The sequence below is a fragment of the Portunus trituberculatus genome, chromosome 18, assembly GCF_017591435.1.
Source record: "Portunus trituberculatus isolate SZX2019 chromosome 18, ASM1759143v1, whole genome shotgun sequence".
NCBI classification, from domain to species: domain Eukaryota; kingdom Metazoa; phylum Arthropoda; class Malacostraca; order Decapoda; family Portunidae; genus Portunus; species Portunus trituberculatus.
This window is the reverse complement of record NC_059272.1, coordinates 11,881,528-11,902,543: the sequence shown is the minus strand read 5'-3', so window position 1 is coordinate 11,902,543 and position 21,016 is coordinate 11,881,528. Positions and strand designations below refer to the sequence as shown.

Below are 21,016 nucleotides of genomic sequence, written 5' to 3'. Positions count from 1 at the left end.
CCAACCACGGACTGCTTCTCCTGTTGCTTCTACGATCCTCGTCTTCCTTCTTTCTTCCTTCTCTTTTTTTTACTATTCCAGCTCCTTCTCTTACTCCTCTTCCTCCTTCTGCCTTGGAACTCACCAGCGGCTTCTTTTCACAGCACACAGCTTCATTGTATTCAATCCCGGTCGAGAAAAGAAAATCCCCACCATTTAACATTATAAATGTCGTTGTAGAACAGCCAGTTTGTAGAATTTCACCAATACTGAATAAGAATGCCCCTTCCAAGTCAGTATCCGAACACTCAGCTACTGACTACATGCACTTCCCAGTGAACTGTATCACGCACTGTGAGCCTGCAGTAAGCCTGTCGATGACTTATCAGAGAGAAGAAAAAAATGAATGACTATCCTTTGCAACCATGGATGATACGAGTATATTTGTTGTGTGTGTGTGTGTGTGTGTGTGTGTGTGTGTGTGTGTGTGTGTGTGTGTGTGTGTGTGTGTGTGTGTGTGTGTGTGTGTGTGTGTGTGTGTGTGTGTGTGTGTGTGTGTGTGTGTGTGTGTGTGTGTGTGTGTGTGTGTGTGTGTGTGTGTGTGTGTGTGTGTGTGTGTGTGTGTGTGTGTGTGTGTGTGTGTGTGTGTGTGTGTGTGTGTGAGTGAGTGAAAGAAAAGATAAATTTAATAAATCATCTTCCACCTTTATTTAGCAACTTTATGTGTGCGTTGTAAATGAACAAGTAAAGGTCACTAAACACCACAATATAAATTTGGGGAGGAGGATGGAGAGTGAAGTATTTTCAATGTTTCATGTGTTTATGTACAGATAAATCTTTAAACATTTGTGATTACGACGCCATTCCACTGAATGCATGCACGCACAAACGCAAACACACATAATGAATGAAAAGATCAACCAGAGCCACAGCTTCTGCTTGACACGCAACATGTCCTCAGAGGCGTGAGGGAGCCTTCAGTGTCATCCTCCTCACGCTAACACGACGTCCCATCCTTAAGAGCTTCGACACTCCGCCATCTTTGTGTCTGATGTCTGCTGCGATGTCCATCACAGTATACATAAATACATATATATCACAAAAAAGGGAAAACAGTAAAAAAACAAAAAAAAACATTTAAGAAGATATTGCAGTGAAATCTTTACTTCTAGCAGGTCTTGTGGCACACTCGAGGATGACAAGGATGTGGGAATGCACCAATGTTACTAACACTTCTTTTTTAATGACGTTATCGAAGAATCAATCCAGTTATATCCGCTGACTGACTGAGTGATTCATTTGTTAATTAAAATAATCATCAATCATAATCATGTTATGACACGGTAATAATTTCTCCTTCGAATTGAAGTTCCCGACGTCATAGCATTACGTTCGAACTTTATCATGTAACAAACCTCATAAAAATCTCATCTTTGTTTTCCAGCCGTAAACCCAAACCCTTCCATATACTACATGCAAAATTTCAACAGTCGCTAAATGAATCATGTAATGCCAGGAAATTTTTATCATATAAGACATCTAATAACTTTCCCACCTGCGTTTCCATTTGCTTGTTTTGGTTGGAAAGCATATTTGACCGATTTAATGGATACACTCAAGGAAAGAAATGAAAATTTGGGTATTTATCCTCTTCCTCTTTTATGCATTTGCGGTCACTATGCAGCGCACTCTATTTACATATTCAAAGCGGTTGAGGCTTGTGAATACAGATAAGAGCGGAGACCGACTCCCTCCCTCCATCCCACCCTTGCCTACTCGTGGCCACATCAGAGCCACACCACACGAGAGAGAGAGAGAGAGAGAGAGAGAGAGAGAGAGAGAGAGAGAGAGAGAGAGAGAGACTGCTACAGAACATAGAAAGGAACAGAGACAGAGAGAAAGGCAAAGGGATAGAAATTCAGTGCCTTAGTGAGTCTAGCAAACGGGAGTTTGTTCAGCCTTTCCAGCCCGTGCTTGCTCGGCCAAGCCGTGCAGGAGTTACGCCGAGTTGCTGCTGGAGGTGAAGAATGACCGTGGGTCTGGTTGAGGTAAATCTGCCAACAGGAAATTATGGAGCCAAATGGAAAACCGGGAACATACTGACATAGGACAAGAAATTTTGTCTTAAAATTAAAGATTACATTAAATCAGAATGTCAGTATCTTTTTATTTACTATTCTTCTGAAGTATCTCTATCAATATATATGTTTTTTTTTTGTTTGCTTAAAGATTAAGTAGCAACAGATAATGTAATCTTACACATATTTACACCCTGACTACTGAAACCATTTTGCTAAATTCCCATGTCTCACTTCCACAACACCACTCATTCTTCCACGCTGATAAGTTGATTTTGACGAAATGGAGCCCAGCCGTCGCCGCCTCTACTCGATTTCAACAACGTTCCGAACGACTGAGAAATTGGCATGATCTGAAGTTGTCTCCATTCAAGACTGTCACAAAACTTTCTTAATCGTCGCCTGCTTCTCTTTGTCTAACACGCATGCATATACCTGCAAGACACTTTTTGCTCTGAGTGTGTATGTGTGTGTGTGTGTGTGTGTGTGTGTGTGTGTGTGCGCGCTCGTTTCCATAGATCTTATTGTCAATTATCTATTTCTATTTATTCTGATTTCCAGCTTCTTCCAATGTTTTTTTTTTTTTGCCATCTTTTTCCTCAATCTTTTCTTTCATACAATTTTTTTTTTTTCTCGGATGCGAGCCAGATCTGCTCTGGAATATTTCAGATCCGCTTTTCTCGAGATTACTTGACATTAGAATTATTTTTGATGTATCATTATACCTGATCATGACTCAGCGGTAGCTTTGGCTTGCTTCCTCATGTTCTTCCTCCTGATGTATACCTGGAGGTGCTTTGTCCGCTTGTTCGGAGCCTCACTCACCTTTAACTGGAGTTCATGTCCGTTTGTCTGCGTCTCTCTCTCTCTCTCTCTCTCTCTCTGAGCCTTCCTTTCCTCTCTCCCCCATTAACTTGTCTTCTCAGTGTTTCCACTGTATCTTCTTAACCTCCTTACTTTCCTCTCCTATTTGGCTTCTCTTTAAACTGGTGTTTCAAACTTCTTCCGGCTTTCACCTCACCCTCACGGCCGCGTCCTGGAGTTCCCTTCCTTTTCTCCCTCCCTCCTGCCTCGTTAACTTCTTCCCAGCGCCCAACAACGCTATAATTAAATCTAGGTCCAACTAACTACCTCCTCTGTGGCTGAGAGATTACCTCCAGATGGTGTTATCTCCTCCTTCCATTTTAAAGTAGGGTCTTTGTGTGGCTCGCCATGTAGAAGCAATGTGGGATCCCTCTCCACGTACCTTCACCATTTACAAGGTTTGAGCCTAATTAAAGCCTTTCACTCCCGGTGATTTGGTTTCAATCCTTCCTTTTTAAATTTAATATTGTACAGAAAGGAAGAAAAGTGGGGGAAATAAACGGGAATGGTCGTGACTATGCAGCAGGCAGAGTTGCTTCGCAGCTTAAATGGAGGGTCGTAATGCATTGCCACTCGAACATCGACCATTCTGGCTTTGTCTTGCCCCTGAGTGTGTTGTTCCCGTCCGTGTGCCTGGCGGGTGTCCATCAGGCCCCAGATGGCGTGTATGCCTCACTCCCCTGCCTCCCTCACTCTTTTCTGTCCGACCCTCTCTCACCCCTCCTCCCGCGGCTCTCGTTCGCTGCCACTGATAGGGAAAAATCCTGTCGAATGCAATACCACACATATTATCCTAAGTGAAAAAATAGATAACATTTGAATATTCATATGTGTGTGTGTGTGTGTGTGTGTGTGTGTGTGTGTGTGTGTGTGTGTGTGTGTGTGTGTGTGTGTGTGTGTGTGTGTGTGTGTGTGTGTGTATACCTACTTTTTCGTTTTTATTCGTCATTTTACTTATCCATCGATCATCTAAGAAGTTTTACTAATTACGACGTGCTGATGAATCTGACAAAGACAACAAAAACAACAACTAAAGAAAAAAGGTGCCTGCCAACATGACATCACCACACACCCTCACCACCGTAACAACAGTGTCTAACAACCACCTCAACATCATAAAACCACACATCATCAGTACACACTCATCAAAATCTACCGCGCCGAGCCTCCTCCTCTTTCTCCCGCATACACTCAAAAGTTTAGACAATCAACAACTTTTTCATGCATAGTGTTTGCCGTTGTTATGCATATTTCTGTTGGCTCTTCTGGTAACACACACACACACTCTCTCTCTCTCTCTCTCTCTCTCTCTCTCTAATATATCTCGTATGGCCTGGAGGGAAAATTTTAAATCCATCCACACATCCCGTACCAAATCCACCTCCCCTCGCCTGTCATCCATATTCATTGGCCTCTCCCCTCCACGTTAGACTGGCCAAAGTTAATATAGGACGGTAAAGTAGTGGCCGCCCTATGTGTGGTGTTTTATAGATAATATGTCTATTGGGGAAAATTCGTTCACTTTTTTTCCTCCTCGTCCTCTCACAGGGGCAGCAGATAATGGCTTTCCCCTGATCGTTTGTAATATTTTGTGTAGTGGTGTAATGGTCTCTCTCTCTCTCTCTCTCTCTCTCTCTCTCTCTCTCTCTCTCTCTCTCTCTCTCTCTCTCTCTCTCTCTCTCTCTCTCTCTCTCTCTCTCTCTCTCTCTCTCTCTCTCTCTCTCTGGTTAGGTTATATAATGTTAGGGGGAATATTTAATCTCTCTCTCTCTCTCTCTCTCTCTCTCTCTCTCTCTCTCTCTCTCTCTCTCTCTCTCTCTCTCTCTTGAATATTCTAATTTCATTTTTCATCTACTTTATTCTTAGAAAAAAAAAGGTGAGGAAGCATATAGTACTTTACATTTTTACATTTATTTCTTTTTTTCACTTTTAAAGTTGAGCTCCCCAACTCCTTCCCGTCTCTCTAACTTGGAAATTCAGGAAGATATTAAACATTTTTTCTTATACATATTGTCTTTATTTTTTATTTCTTTCTACCGTACTCCCATTCCATCGGCATTTTATTTTCCTCTCACGCGGCACTGTTACGCCTTCCACGTGAGGCTTGAGGGCAGGATTAAAAGTCACCCTTACGTGAAATGACATTTGTGTTCAAGACAGCCAGGTTACGTCAGTTCCCACACCAACACCGCCACTGCCAGAGACAACGAAGAGGAGGAGGAGGAGGAGGAGGAGGAGGAGGAGGAGGAGGAAGAAGAAGAAGAAGAAGAAGAAGAAGAAGAAGAGAGAGAGAGAGAGAGAGAGAGAGAGAGAGAGAGAGAGAGAGAGAGAGAAAGATGATGATGATGATGATGATAATGATGATGATGACGAAATTGAAGAAGAGGAAGAAATGAAGAGTAACACCATCACCACCACCAACCATCACCACCACCATACCATCATCAACAACATCAACATCAACAATCATAATAACAAAAAAAAAAAAAAAAAAAAAAACAAGAGAGAAAAAAAAGAATAGAGAGCAAGTATGCAGGCGAGGATGTCAATATTCATTTAGCATATACATAATTAACTTGATTATCTAAGTGCAAGTAACAATAATGCTCTTGATCGCATCTCTCACAAACCGTGATGATACAGCCCTGCTCCACTGTGCTCGCTATTCACTGCTTCCCTGCAGCATCTCTAGTCAACCTTAAGAATTTACTATGTATTGATCGCGATGACGCACGAAAATACTTTACCACTAACAACAATTATGGTGAAATATAGTATAGGAAGTTAATATTGTGTCTCCCCAAAATGACAAGTACAATAAAAAATGTCGAATTTATTGTAGGCTAGAGGCACATAGCAAGAAAATTCATCTGAGGTTTTGTAGCGGGGTAAGGTTTGCTCGTTTTTCAAATTCAAGTACGTATTTCGATTTCTGGATTTCACCAAAAAAATTGAATTATAAAATAAAATAACAAAACATGTTATATTCTTTTATACATTTCACACAAGTGTATACAGATAAGTAAGAAAGTCCTACCGTGTTCCTTCAGACATAGCAAATTACTTATTAAATCTTTGCGCAAGCTTAAAGCATAAAAAAAGAAAAAAGTGACCGTTACCACAAGTTCCGGGTAGGAGGATGTGCTCTAGTTACGAGGCACTCCAGCACTCCCAGCTTCCCTCACGCATCAGCTTCCCCGCGTCCCAACGAGGCTAATTCTTCCATTAACATGCCGTCCATCGCGCTGCACGTGTCGCCACCGTTGTTTCCATGGCGTGCCACTGCTGCCCACTTGCTAACTCTTTCTTGGGAACACAATATAAATCACACCAGTTTCCTCAATATAAAAGAATTGGAAATTTTGGATGTTACATTTTTCTTTCTTTTTATTTAACATCAAATTTCTTTATCAATCATTTGTATAAAAATAAAAGGCTTTAAAACGGCTACTTATGACAAAATAATCAAACATCATTCTTCCTGTACGAAAGTTTATGACACTTAATTAACACATTTTTTATAATAAATTTTCTTTCTCTCTCTTGTACTCTATATATAGAATTTCTTCCACTATAGTTTCCTCTCGGCACTTTAATAATCTCACTGATTGGTCTTGTAGCACGAGACTTATTAAGAACATGAATCATTAGGAACATTCCCAGAAGTGCCGTAAAGATCCTGAGCCTCGAAAAATAAGCTCCTTACCCACGTACATTAAGCCGATATTTTTTTGGGACCCACCTCTAAGATAAATAGCAGTTCCCTAAGCAAGACTGTTGGGAAGACCGGATAAAATCCTTATGGGTCTGAAGGAGGCTGAGTCAAGGCTAGTAACACACACACACACACACACACACACACACACACACACACACACACACACACACACAAACGAAAATAAAATCTAAGCAACAAAAGAAGAGTGAGTGTAGAGGAAGGGAGATGGAGGTGAATTGAGGAGGAAGCCGTGGCAGAGTGAAGCCTGCAAAGGGCTGCAAAGACTAGGTAAAGCGTGAAAGAAAGGCAGGAAAATTGAAAACTAAGAGAAGAGGGAGATCAAAAGGAAAACCGATTGAGAAATTGGATAGGCTTTGATATACTCTAGAAAACAAAACTCCAGGGAAGCACACAGGAATTAAAGGAAGAGAATGAACAGCGTGCACAGAGGAAAAAAATTACAATGAACAAGTAGTACAAAAGAGAAATAAGTAGACAATGAACATCAGGAAGAAAAATTTGAAACAAAAAATAAAGAACATCGTGCACAAAAACAGTGAACAAAAAATGAGAAATAAAATAATAAACATTTTGAACAAAAGAAAAAAATATATATATAGAAATAAGGTAAGGAAGAAAAGTATGTAAAAAAAGAAAATAAAACGAAAATATTGAAAACAAGAACACTATATCTGCCAAATAATTACTATCGTGAATATCAAACTGGAGAAAAAATTAACCATATTCTTTTTATCATATTTCGTTGCAAAAATAGAAAAGGAAAAAAATAACGAATGGCGTGCATGGACTGGAATGATGGAAGCTGTGTAATTAACATTTATGGAAAAGAAAGAAAATTAGAGGAAGCACTTATATAAAGGAGAGAGAGAGAGAGAGAGAGAGAGAGAGAGAGAGAGAGAGAGAGAGAGAGAGAGAGAGAGAGAGAGAGAGAGAGAGAGAGAGAGAGAGAGAGAGAGAGAGAGAGAGAGAGAGAGAGAGAGAGAGAGAGAGAGAGAGAGAGATCCAAATTATTGCGCGTGCGCACACACACACACACACACACACACACACACACACACACACACACACACACACACACACACACACACATTTCCACGTAAACAACACCGACAGACATAGACAGACAAATAAAATGCGGAGAAACTGACACATCCATTTACACAAAGAAACATAAACAAGACAGAGATAGGTACACTGTCAGACCATGAAAAAATAGCAAGCAAGCAAGGAAACACACACACACACACACACACACACACACACACACACACACACACACACACACACACACACACACACACACACACACACACAAATAAGTATATTTAGAAAAAATAAAGCCATACGTCCGTGAAACGTTTGAGTTCACGAATAAACAAATAAAAAAAAAAAGAAACATAGCAAATGCGGTTGGGATGAATATTGAAATCTATTTCGTGGAACACATGTAACGATACACAAAACAAACGAGCAGGTGAATAAATGTAAGCAAACTGATAACACGAACTTGCAAAATGATAACAATAAATAAACAATAAACAAACAATACCCGCTTTCCGTATGCAAGACACCAGGAAGAGGCGGCGAAGTTTATATTGATTAATCAGAAAAGCAGCGGCACGACTTGTGGGAAGAGCCAGGTGGAGATCTTCCATGTGTAAGCAATATGGCGGTGGCGGAGGTCCTGTCGATACTCCGCCTCATCTATCACAGGCACGACACCACCAACACCACCAACACCACCACCACCACAGGCCCTCCCTTCACTGCACTTTCGCCCTCAACACGCAACACCTCAAGCCCCAACACCCACTGCCTTCCTTTCTCGCAGCAATAACCCCCACCCTCGCCCTCCAGCGCACACAAGCACACATTTCCCACCTGCCTACTCTTTCTGCACACTCTGGTAAACACACAACAGGATTGCGCTGTGACTTTCCTTCGGTTCCATGTCACAGCGCCGCGTCCAGGCTGTTCCCGCACACTACCACCACATTTCAACCCATTCAGGAGCTCAGACTCTCGCATCGCCACGCTTGAGACTCTGCAGGCGCTTACCGGCTCCCTCATGCGTTGGCCTTAATTCCTCTCAACCTCAGCCGTTCCCACATTCTACCATCATGCTCTCTCTCTCTCTCTCTCTCTCTCTCTCTCTCTCTCTCTCTCTCTCTCTCTCTCTGAATGTTTTGATGTGATTACTATGTATCATTTTATTAACTTATTAGGATTTCCGTTAGTGTTTCAAAGGTAAGATGATACGTAGCAAGCAATAGCCTGTGGAATCCTTTCATTCTTCTCTTGAATGACGCCTTCCAATCGTGACCCAATGTAAGTTATCGGGAATTAAAGAATGTGAAGACATTTATCATGAGCCACACATACAATAAACATGTACCCCTTTTATCCCAAACACAGTGACAGAATGAGCAACTCCCTCTCTACAAGAATACGACAGTACATTGAGCTGTCAACTTTTTGTTAATGAATCTTTAAACATGAAAAAGAATAATAAAAATACAAGTTTTTAAAAAGGTTAGAATGAAAAGGCTAGTTTGATAAAATGTCACTAATTCTAAATTCGTAAAACATTTTGGTTTACTACAAAATCAATTTGGCAAGTCAAGTAATCTCACTAAAGCCTGGAACACAATTCTTGATGTCGACCGATCTCACCAAAGTCTGGAATACAAATTTCGTTCTTTTTTTTTTTTGTGTGTGTGTGTGTGTGTCATTAGCAATAACAAAGGTGAATGCTCCGCTTCCAAATTTTGTCAGTACAAGACTTTTATTAGATTTAAACATTTATCTACTTACTATGAATATTGAAATGTCCTAAGACTGAAGTTTATAATCTAAGTATAACTTAGAAGTTATATATTAATTCACTTTTAAAAGAGTTCGTGAATTTAGTAAGATTATTAACACAGAACGTGCAGCATTAACACTTCGGTGAAATAAAGTCAGATGAAAACACTGAATATTTATGAACACAGACAAAAGAACAGGCGATGTTATTCCATACGTTCTGCACGTCAGGAAGGTTATTCGAATTCCATGAATTAATTTAGATGTTGTATGTGCAGGCGACTTACACTTGTTGCTTTGAGTGTTTTATTCACTTGTCATTAGCCAACAAACTAAGGCAGTGAATTAGTAATTTCTGGACGCCGAAAAATATATCATCAGAGAGAGAGAGAGAGAGAGAGAGAGAGAGAGAGAGAGAATGTGTGTGTGTGTGTGTGTGTGTGTAATAATAATAATAATAATAAACGGTTCATTAGTTAGGCAATGTAAAAAATTACACTGAAAATGTACAGGGGGGACATTACCACAATGAACTAAAAATGCTTAACCTAACTATGGATAAACTTAACCTAGAATTTACTTATTTATTTAAGGCTCGCACAATAGTGGGCACCGCGTGTGTGTGTGTGTGTGTGTGTGTGTGTGTGTGTGTGTGTGTGTGTGTGTGTGTGTGTGTGTGTGTGTGTGTGTGTGTGTGTGTGTGTGTGTGTGTGTGTGTGTGTGTGTGTGTGTGTGTGTGTGTGTGTGTGTGTGTGTGTGTGTGTGTGTGTGTGTGTGTGTAGAAGAGTAAGACTGGTCAGCTCACATTGAAGTTGATAGATGAATAACTTTACTGAGGAGCGGAAAGTTGGTGTTCGCCTCACACTAAAGCCTTACAGTGGAATCACTGGTCCAGTTGATAAGAATGGATACAGAGTGAACAAAAGCAATAGCATGTGACAGCAAAACTTATTATTCGCATGTATGTTGGTGACCTGATATTTGTTTCAATGAATGTTCTCATGCAAATGTAATTATTTCCTGTATTGCTGTTCCTTAAAGCAAAGTGAATGTCACACTCCTTATTGTAGATGTCACTCATATCTGAACATTCGTAATTAGATTTTAATTTACTAACACTATACATTTTTTTGTTTCCTTTATTGTATATCAATATTCATAACACAATTATATGAAGAAAACATTCATTTTCGTATTCTCCGCAACATTTGAATTTTGTAGGAGAATTCTTTCATTACATGCTTCACCGTCTATATCGTGATCTTCCTATTAACGTGATGTCTTTCTCCTCAGATCGACCTGCAGCTGAACAATGAGCAAGGTGGAGACATCAGCGGCTACATCACCAACGGGGAGTGGGACCTCATAGGTGAGCCGCAATTCGGTGTCAAGGCCGCGAGGGCAAACGGAGACCCTTTCCTATCATCGCTACGTATTCTATACATATCCTAATAATTAATTTTAGTTGTTAATGCACAAGGTACTAGGTATCCATGATGAGTTTTCATACTTTGTTTTTAGTCTTCTGATTTTATTCCGCTTCAGTAATCAGTACAATTCATTATCTAAAAATCAAGACAAAACAGTACTGACAACATTAGTCTGTTATCTAAGACATCAGCAGCAGAAAATATAATGTAATGGATTCACCAGTCGCGGAGCAAATTGAGACGACAACGAATGCAGGAATGGAATAGAATTTTCCTTTGTTATCCCCTCAGAAGATAATGAACCAGGGACGGTGTAGCCTCAGGCAAGGATCGAAGGAGCAACGTTGTGAGCGGAAGCATGTGTGGTCGACAGCTGAATTAATACGCCACAAGAGCACTATTCCAGGAAGAAAACTGATGACGGCTCGGCACTGGGCACCACTATCTTCTTATCTGGCTCAGCCTTGACGTCACCTGCCGGAATGAGTAATGGAAGATGACCCGATATTATTTGTCAAGAACAATGAACAGACTGCAATCAGAAAGAGGAATTTACTTAACAACCATAATAGCATTTTTATCTCACCAATTATTGCAACCAGAAGATCTGAAGAACCCATCACCATCACCTGAGATGAGAAGGGGATGGGCTGATCTTGTTGTGGACGGCAGTCATTCAGTAGACAGAGGGGAGGAAGAGGGAGACTCAGCCGAACTTTGCCCAATTATTGGATACATTACACCTTGATATATACATGACTATAAACATGTGTTGGTTGACAAAGCTGAATATAATAATGTCCTTCATTCTTTTAACTACTGATTTGTTTTTCTTCAATACAAATAAAAATAATGATAATAATAATAATAATAATAATAATAATAATAATAATAATAATAATAATAATAATAATAATAATAATAACAATAATAATGCTAATAATGGTCAAAGATAATGGATCTGAGAGAAACAATGAAATGATGGGTAAACGTTACAGTGTCACCTCAACGTTTTAAGAGGTGACCAAATTAACGACACACCTAGTAATTACCACAATCTTATTCATATTTAAGAGGATGATTGTGGTAGTAGAAAACACTGTGCCATTATCGATTCCTTCACTGATTACCTCCGGTCAGACCATCAGACTAATGCGCCAAACAACGCTCTTGCCAGCATTTATAAAGCCTTATATTGTTATTTCCATGATAATAGGTGTCCCTTAACAAATTAAGACAAGAAAGTAAGTAAAAAGAGCGTTTACTTATAAAAGAAAGGAGGTAATGTGATATCAAGTTAGCTTACACATCTATTATTGTCACATTTTTGACAGAGTTCATGATGACAGAAGCATCTACGATTTCGCTGGGTAAGTTGAGTTTTCCTATCACTTATCAAGTTCTAGTTCAACATGTGATCTGTTAGATATGAAAAAGAAAACACATAAGCAGCAGCAGCAGCAGCAGCAGCAGCTTGGTTCGCTGTGTCCTATGCTGCTCCTCGACAATCACCTGTTGTTAGTCTTTTATCATGGCGTTCCCAATAGCAAATTGAATTCAATAAGGGTTTGCGTTTGAAGAGTACCAAGTATGCGAGTATACGAGATAACTCAAAGAAAACTATTCATTGGTTCCATAAATAAATTCAATACGAGATCTCTTCTGATTTTTCGTCAGCGATTTGTTCCCATCGCACAAGTACCCAAACACCGATTCAGGAATCTTGTGAGCGTACTCTCATCGGTGAAGTGTATTTGGCAAAACCTGTAAATTGTAACCCTGTGATGAATCTCTTTACCAAGCACACTTCCTTCCTCGCAGCGGTGCCCGGGAAACGGAACACGCTCACCTACACCTGCTGCCCTGAAGTGTATGTAGACGTCACCTTCCAAATTCACATCAGGCGAAGGACGCTCTACTACTTCAGCAATCTCATCATGCCCTGTGTGCTCATCTCGTCTATGGCGTTACTGGGTTTCACGCTGCCTCCCGACTCCGGGGAGAAGCTCACATTAGGTAAGACCCGGCATCACAAGGTAAATATTCTACGACACGAATTTTCTGTGGAGGTTCTTTACTCATTTTCTTTATTTCTTCCAATGGGTGACATAAGTAAACAAGAATAAATTAATAAAGATTTGTTCCAGCATTATCTTTATGGACTTTTTACCTTTAAGTTGCAGACTACGTGCAGATGTACGTATTCTGGTCAGTGTTAAGCCTATTATCATGTGTGTGTGCTAAATTGTGTACAAAAATGTCTTTGACTTAGGTTTTTAACTAACAGAGAATGCAAAGTAAAATAAAAGAAAACAGCACGCTACTGAAATGAAAAAAATATATAAACAAAGCTGAAATAATAATATGCTATTAACACATCAATAATTATGTCTAAATTGTGGCCCTTGACTGTTAACATTGCTTACCATCCTTGCCCTGTCCTCTCCATCACACCACTCTTTCCTCTCACTTCTTACTTACTACTCGACACTTTATTTTTGTAATCAATGATCCAAGGCCTTCCGGCTCTTCTGTACTTTTCTTAATGTTAACAATAATTACTTTAAAATAAAGAAAATTAAAGCATCCAATTATTGTACTCTCCCTTTCCCTCCTCTCTCTCTCTCTCTCTCTCTCTCTCTCTCTCTCTCTCTCTCTCTCTCTCTCTCTCTCTCTCTCTATCTATCTATCTATCTATCTATCTATCTATCTATCTATCTATCTATCTCTCATGCTCCTACTGCTATTACTCTTGCTGCTCAGAAGGCATCTTGAGGATCTATAACAAAAATTATAAAAACTAAATATATAAATGTAAAAGCGAGTCTTACAAAGACATTATAAAAAAGTTAAAAACAAATAAAATATCAAAAAAATCAAATAAAGATTCTAAACAGAAGTACATATCTAACAATTCACAGAATAATACAAGATACAACAACACAGGGCAAAATACAAAGTTAAGGGAAAACAGTCCGGGTGTGTATGCTACGGGGTGTAGCATACACACCCTGCTTTGTACTTCTGTTTAGAATCTTTATTCTATTCTTTAAAATTTTTATTTGTTTTTAACTTTTTTATAATGTCTTTGTAAGACTTGTTTTTACATTTATATATTTAGTTTTAATAATTTCTTTTTAAAGATCCTGAAGATGCCTTATGTTGAAAGGCGAAACGTCGATAATAAAGCAGGACAAATGTGAAGGTTTCTGCTGGTATCCCTGTTTTTGTATCTACAATTTCAACTATCAACTTTTATATATATATATATATATATATATATATATATATATATATATATATATATATATATATATATATATATATATATATATATATATATATATATATATATATATATATATATATATATATATATATATATATATATATATATATATATATATATATATATATATATATATATATATATATATATATATATATATATATATATATATATATATATATATATATATAAATCAGCCAATAAAAAATAAATTAATAAGGATAAAAAGTCTTCTCAAGTTTTTTTTTCTTTTAAGAGGTAAGATTAATTGAATTGAGAGAAGCAAATTAGTTTCTGAGTGGTTTTGATGCTCATCTTCTGAAACAATTCAAGTCATGTCCAAGAAGAAATATAGACGCGAAAAGAGTTCCAGAGTTTACTAAGAAAAAGAATGAAAGAGTCAAAATAATTGTTAAATTTTTATTAGTTAGCTAGAGAGAATAGAGAGTTTCCTGATAGGAAGCAGAAAGGAAGAGAAAGCATGAAATTAGCAATTTCTGAAAAAACCAGCAGCCATAGAAATAATAATATGAATTAGTTCAGAAGTCGAACAGTCAAAGAATGTTATGTAATTGAAGGAGCAAGGTGAGATACACACATCGATTTACGAAATGTTTCCAAGATGATGGAGCATTCTGGTAAACATATGTGGATAAACAGATAGATAGATAAAGAGGGATACATTCAATTATATTTATTGAAGAACATAATGGATTAATTGATAATATCACATGGCTACATATACATATATATATATATATATATATATATATATATATATATATATATATATATATATATATATATATATATATATATATATATAATAAAAAGTTGATAACTACGAGTATTGTGACATTTTCTAGTGTGTAAGGAATATTATGACTAATGTCTTTGTTAATATCAATCACATGTAGCAAGATTATTTCTTCCTAATTTCTTCAAGTGCATCACTATATTACTGAAGAAAAACTATAAACAATGACAACAATGATATTATTAACATTTGTTGTCTATCAGGAGTTTTGAATTTTCATTTTCTCAAATAATGAATGAAGCACCATCGCACCAGCATCTCCTCACATGAAAAAGTCATCATCTTCAGTGATAAGTTAACCAAAAGATGAATAAATAAAAGTCAGAGAAACATTAGGAAGGAAATGTGTTAGTATGATGAATAGTGAGGCGATGGCGTAGTGGATAAGGTGGTGAGCGTGGGATGGGGCGGACGTCCACACGAACGTTCGAGTCCCACCACATACCGCTTTGAAGCTATGCCATTTGTCGAGTGGTTTAAAGTTACCTACATGTCACCATGATACCCAGGTTCTAAGTGGTTACACCAAAGATGCAAAGATGCGCTTGGGTGGTGATATGGGCCCTAATATGGGACTATAAATAAAATTGCCTACGCCACTAATGGGCGGAAGCTGAACAGCGCTTCCCACATATATTCTTTTAAGTATGCCTACAGGCGCTATAGGCCACAACATAAAAAAAAAAATATTCAGTGCAATCCACCACTAACATTTTAAAGTGTGCGTGATGGTAAAGGTGATGGTGGTGGTGGTGGTGGTGGTGGTGGTGGTGGTGGTGGTGGTAGTGATAAAAGATTGATTGTTTCTTTCTAGCCATGAATATTTCATTAAGATTCAGACATAGTAAATAAGCCCATTTAAAGTATATACTTAAAATTCATGATTCAAATATTAATTACAACGATGAATATAAGTAGAAATTTTAGCGAAGATATATTGTCATTTTCCTTGAATTGCTTAGTTTTCATATCCTCTGATTTGTAACTTAATAAACATCTTTAGTCACATGTTTACTGTTAACTAGCAATGTCACATAACTTATCGAATGGAAATACAACTCCGGGGCGCCTAACTAACGACAGCTCCCCGCCCTTCCCCACCCAACTCTCCACACTCCTTCGACCTCGTCCTCGCGACCCCACTAGGTACCACGTGTGTCTTCTGCTTCACAAGAATGATTGCTTCCAACACTTTTTTTTCTACTTACATTTCTTTGTTCAATACGTTTTCAGTTAAAGTTACACGAAAACTTAAAAATACATATTCATGTTTTTTTTTTCTGCCACATTAACTAAATATAAAACAAAATAAAATAAAATAACATAAAACAACTACAACTACTACTACTTTACTACTATTGCTAATGCTACTTCTAGTACTACTACTACTCCTACTACTACTACTACTGCTACTACTACTACTACTACTACTACTACTACTACGACTACTACTACTACTGCTGCTGCTGCTGCTGCTGCTGCTGTTGCTGCTGCCGCTGCCGCCGCTGCTACTACTTCCTTACTGCTACTGCTGCTACTACTTTACTGCTACTACTACTACTACTATTACTACTACTACTACAATTGCTATTACTACTATTTTTACTACTGCTACGACTACTACTGCTACTACTACCACTACTACTACTACTACTACTAAGAATATTTAAAATATAATAATGACAATAACAATAATTATGACAATAATAATAATAATAATAATAATAATAATAATAATAATAATAATAATAATAATAATAATAATAATAATAATAATAATAATAATAATCATAATAATATATATATGTGTGTGTGTGTGTGTGTGTGTGTGTTTGACAATCCATCAAAGGCTATCAATAGAGCGTAAATACTTAAATATCTAGTTAAGTAACCTAAATCTTATTAATGAGTCTTGCATCTTCAGGGTTGTGGCAAGTTTTTATCTTTTAAGCTGGTTCATGTTTGGTCCTACATATATCCTGTGTTTCCTTTACAGATCTGTCTTCCCGTATTTCAATTCACCACTCATTCCTTGTATACATTTATACCCAAACGCTTCACCTTTCTCTTTTGAAGGATACTGAATTGCCTAACTGTTATTATATTCTTTATAATACTATACTGGGTTTTCAGTTTAATTCCTTATACAATCAGTTATTAAAATATGATAACTATTCCATTACTAATATTACGATACGTTTTGTCACTAATACAACATAATGCTAATCATGTACATGTAATTTCTAATCAATGCATTTATCGTTTTTATTCCTCTCAGATAATCTTGGATTTAATACAATACCTATGTCAGGTGTAAGAGTTTCCCTAATGCTTAGCTCGAGTGGTTTGGTCCAGGCTGGCTACGCTACTCCCCTTATGTCAGCAATGTAAATTGTCTGACATTGCTGTGCACCAGGGCCTTCAATCAGGTTCGGTTCATGGTCCATCATGCCTCGGCCTCCTACAGGAGGATGCTTGGTGGCAACACAGTCCAAACGGCCTCCCCTCGCTATTGGGAGGCACTTAACCATAACACTGACACGCCTAACTCTTCCTTTTCAGGCGTCACCATTCTGCTCTCGCTAACTGTTTTCCTAAACATAGTGACTGAAAATATTCCGGAGACATCCGATGCCGTGCCACTTATATGTATGTAAACATCCACCTAGCAAGTAGATTGTTCCACTTATCTCGACGTCTTTGACATATACGAGTCAACAGTTAATTTATCACCACCATAATGCACACTTACTTCTCAATTATTATTTCATATTTATGTGTTATTAGTTGTCCAATCCGTTCAGTCGTCGTTGCCACATCATTGTAGCGAAAGTTCGTTTTTTAGTACGTTGTAATTTTCAATCAATTAGACCTGAGACGACTTAGCGGCTGCCATCCGCCATCATACCCCATCACACTTACTGGTTCAACATTGTTAAGCAGCTATAATGATTTTTTTTTATCAGTAGACACGCAGCCTATACTGTAGATATATTATCGATAAGTTACACAATGTTCTTTTTGATATTTACTTTGTTCTTAACACATACAATTGTTTCTGATTGAAAATCGAGTTTCTTGAATTTTTATTTTGCAAATCATAATTCACTAGTTTACATGGTTATACATGTTTTTCTCTATTTTGTTGTAAGTATATAAATTCCTACTGAAAATGGCTACAAGACAGAACAGTTTCGACTTCACCAACATGAATGTTTTTGTGTGAGAAAATTACACCATAGCTCCAGGACTTCTCGGAGTGCGTGATACTTGGAGAATATTTCATGCTACCAATGCACTTCCTTGTTTAAATCTGTCTGCCCATATCAAACGTATCTCTGTTTGTATGTTACTTCCTCCTGTACGGTCCTAAGCCGTGCAAGTTCACAAAATACCTGTACATAGTAAGGAGCTTTACTACACCTGCCCAATCACCTATTTATGTCGTCTAATTAACCCATGAATTTATCTACTCTTGCATTCTGAGAGAGGACTGATGTTGTTCCTGTACTAGATGTACAATTCATCATCTCTTCTATTATCACATTTATATATATTTTATGACTATTCATTCATTTATCCTTTTAAGTGAATTTAGTCCTTCCAATGTTCGAAGTTGACAAATGGTGTATCTTTTTCCTTTTCTTTCAGAAATCACAATCCTGCTTTCTCTGACGGTTTTCATGACTGTTGTAGCGGAAAAATTGCCTCAAGTATCTGACGCTATACCATTGTTAGGTAGAGTATTCCATCTCTCATCAAAGTCATCCGTTTCTCTTTATTTTTTTTTTTTTCTCAATCTGTGAGGGGGTGACCGACGCTGGGCCTCATTACCAACAATTTAGTATCTTGCTGACTATAGTCTACCCTGCTTCTCCTTTGCTCCCTTCACCATTACCTGAAACGGCAATTCTCCCCATCCTCATGATCCTATCTTATACAGTGAATGACAGCAAGAAACAATTACATTAGAAGTATTGTGGTTGACCTCTTGAGGAGAAAGTCATGTGGCATTAGCAGAGGGAAACAACTCTTGAGGGCCATGACATGTTTGCACCACAGCCTACCGGTTCTTCAATCCTCCCACACCTTCACCTTGCTCTTCGTCAAACTTCACCTCGCTTACTTGCAATTCCCACCAATGCCTTCCACCACCCCTTAGTACATTCGGCCCGTGGGTTTGCCACCCCCATCACAGGTAGGCAGAGTGCCAGATACTATACATATCTATATACTTAACACCGATATGGTAATATGATGGTTAATGCTGGAATGGCGTACAAAGGCATGAACGTTTTCTGTGTTTGTTAAGGCCTTAATGCCACCTCTATTCCCTTACACTCCTCTTACTCTCTTATCATTAAGTGGCTTCCCAGCAACACTCTTTCTGAGTGAAGTGACTAGATCATGCCTTGGTAAAGAGCTAACGAGGCCGAGCTTTATATTTTTATTAAGCTCCTATTCTCCCTCTGGGGAGAAGATGAGCTTTACTGAAGCCACCTAAGTACAGCTCACAAGTCGTGGTCTGTGTCACGATTACCGCAACATTTGGCCGTCGCAATGGTATGGCGACTGGTGCCTTGTGTCTCTGACGGTGTTGTGGATTAAATAGATTTGAAAGTAAAACTAAACCGCAGAGGACTCGGCCTAATAAAAACGAGAGATTGCACGATCCGTGGTAGTGCTGAACTGATTGTAACCTTCGACCAATATATTTTGAATTCCAATGGATCCTGTTATAATCCGTCCATTGCTACCATGGATATCACACTCTCATGTTTTTGAAAGCCGTACGCCTAGTGAAAGACGGAAGGAGCCTGGGCATGACGGCGTTACCCGCCACGGTCGTTAGGGTCGAGGATTCAGATACGTTTTTTTTCTTTTTTGTACTTCGGCCTTGAGGAGTTTGGCGGATAATTCCCTGATGCCCTAGCGCCTTCAGTCTCTCCTCAACACCCACTGACCATCAAAGGTGTGGCCAAGAAGAAGAATATTCCTCTTCGGCAGAGTGTAAATATCGATGGAGCATGAGTCATTCAAAGAAAAAACCAAAATTGATATAAAGCCATCATACTTCCTCTTCGCCAGACCTTATGCTGCTCACATACTACATGAACAAACCCGTAGGTCCTTTCACACCTCCAGCCACGCCACTTTCTCTCTCTCTCTCTCTCTCTCTCTCTCTCTCTCTCTCTCTCTCTCTCTCTCTCTCTCTCTCTGCATTTTCAAGTCGACCTTCAGTGGTTCTTCTTCTCTCAGTTTTCTTTGTTCAACAGCCTAATGCTGTGTTAAATTAATTTTACTTCTGGTCTTTATTCCTAAGAACTCATGTTTCCTCTTCTATTGTCATTTATTTTTACTCCTCCATTAATCCCTTACCCATATTCCTGCCCTAGCTCTCCTTAATACCTCAGCTTGTTCAGCGAAACTATTCTTTTTCTTCTCCTCTATCATCTGACTTGCTGCATTCCCCTTCCGATACACCTTGTTCTACCCTGTCAAATCCTAAAATAAACGGACGTGGCTACCAGCATCTCTCAACCTGCATAAGTCAATCGCATCGCACGGTTAGATCTTAATTCAGTATGCAAGTAAATAACTCCAAGAAACGTGCTTAATGATAAAGAAAAGTGTAATATCTCAATAAAAATCAATAAATTTCATTAAAATTCTGGAATTTATGAAGAAGGAAAATCTCTATAAGTAAGGAAGTTCTTTTCTGATTTCTTTTCACTAAATAAAAAAAAAATTCCCAGTGACAGTAAATGTGTTTGCAAGTGCACATATACAAAACAAAATACATGCTACACGCACGTCTGTGTTTGTGTGTCTGTGTTAAGTAGGAATCCTTAATCTAAGTATAAGCCAAATCGGTCTACATTATTACTGCCCGTGATATACTTAAGTATTTGCTGCACTAATTTTTGCTCTTCTTCTCTCATATAATCCAGATATAATTTGCTTTATTCAGCTATGATACTATGATATGTTAAATAAAAAGAGACAGCTGATAGT

The 21,016-nt window shown here is 38.3% G+C and overlaps 1 protein-coding gene across 4 annotated transcripts in view; it reads left to right on the top strand.

Annotated features, from left to right (window-relative positions):
- The window catches only part of LOC123505542 (neuronal acetylcholine receptor subunit alpha-7-like), a 429,580-nt gene that overhangs the window by 396,012 nt on the left and 12,552 nt on the right, over positions 1 to 21,016 (top strand). For 2 of the 4 annotated variants that reach the window (XM_045256983.1, XM_045256985.1), the window contains exons 6-8: positions 10,759 to 10,834; positions 12,717 to 12,911; positions 18,653 to 18,739. In XM_045256983.1, the coding sequence (XP_045112918.1) occupies positions 10,759 to 10,834; positions 12,717 to 12,911; positions 18,653 to 18,739 (358 nt within the window). Of the gene's footprint in view, positions 1 to 10,758; positions 10,835 to 12,716; positions 12,912 to 17,563; positions 17,651 to 18,652; positions 18,740 to 21,016 lie in introns of all 4 variants that reach the window. The other 2 variants (XM_045256984.1, XM_045256982.1) reach the window with 1 other exon arrangement.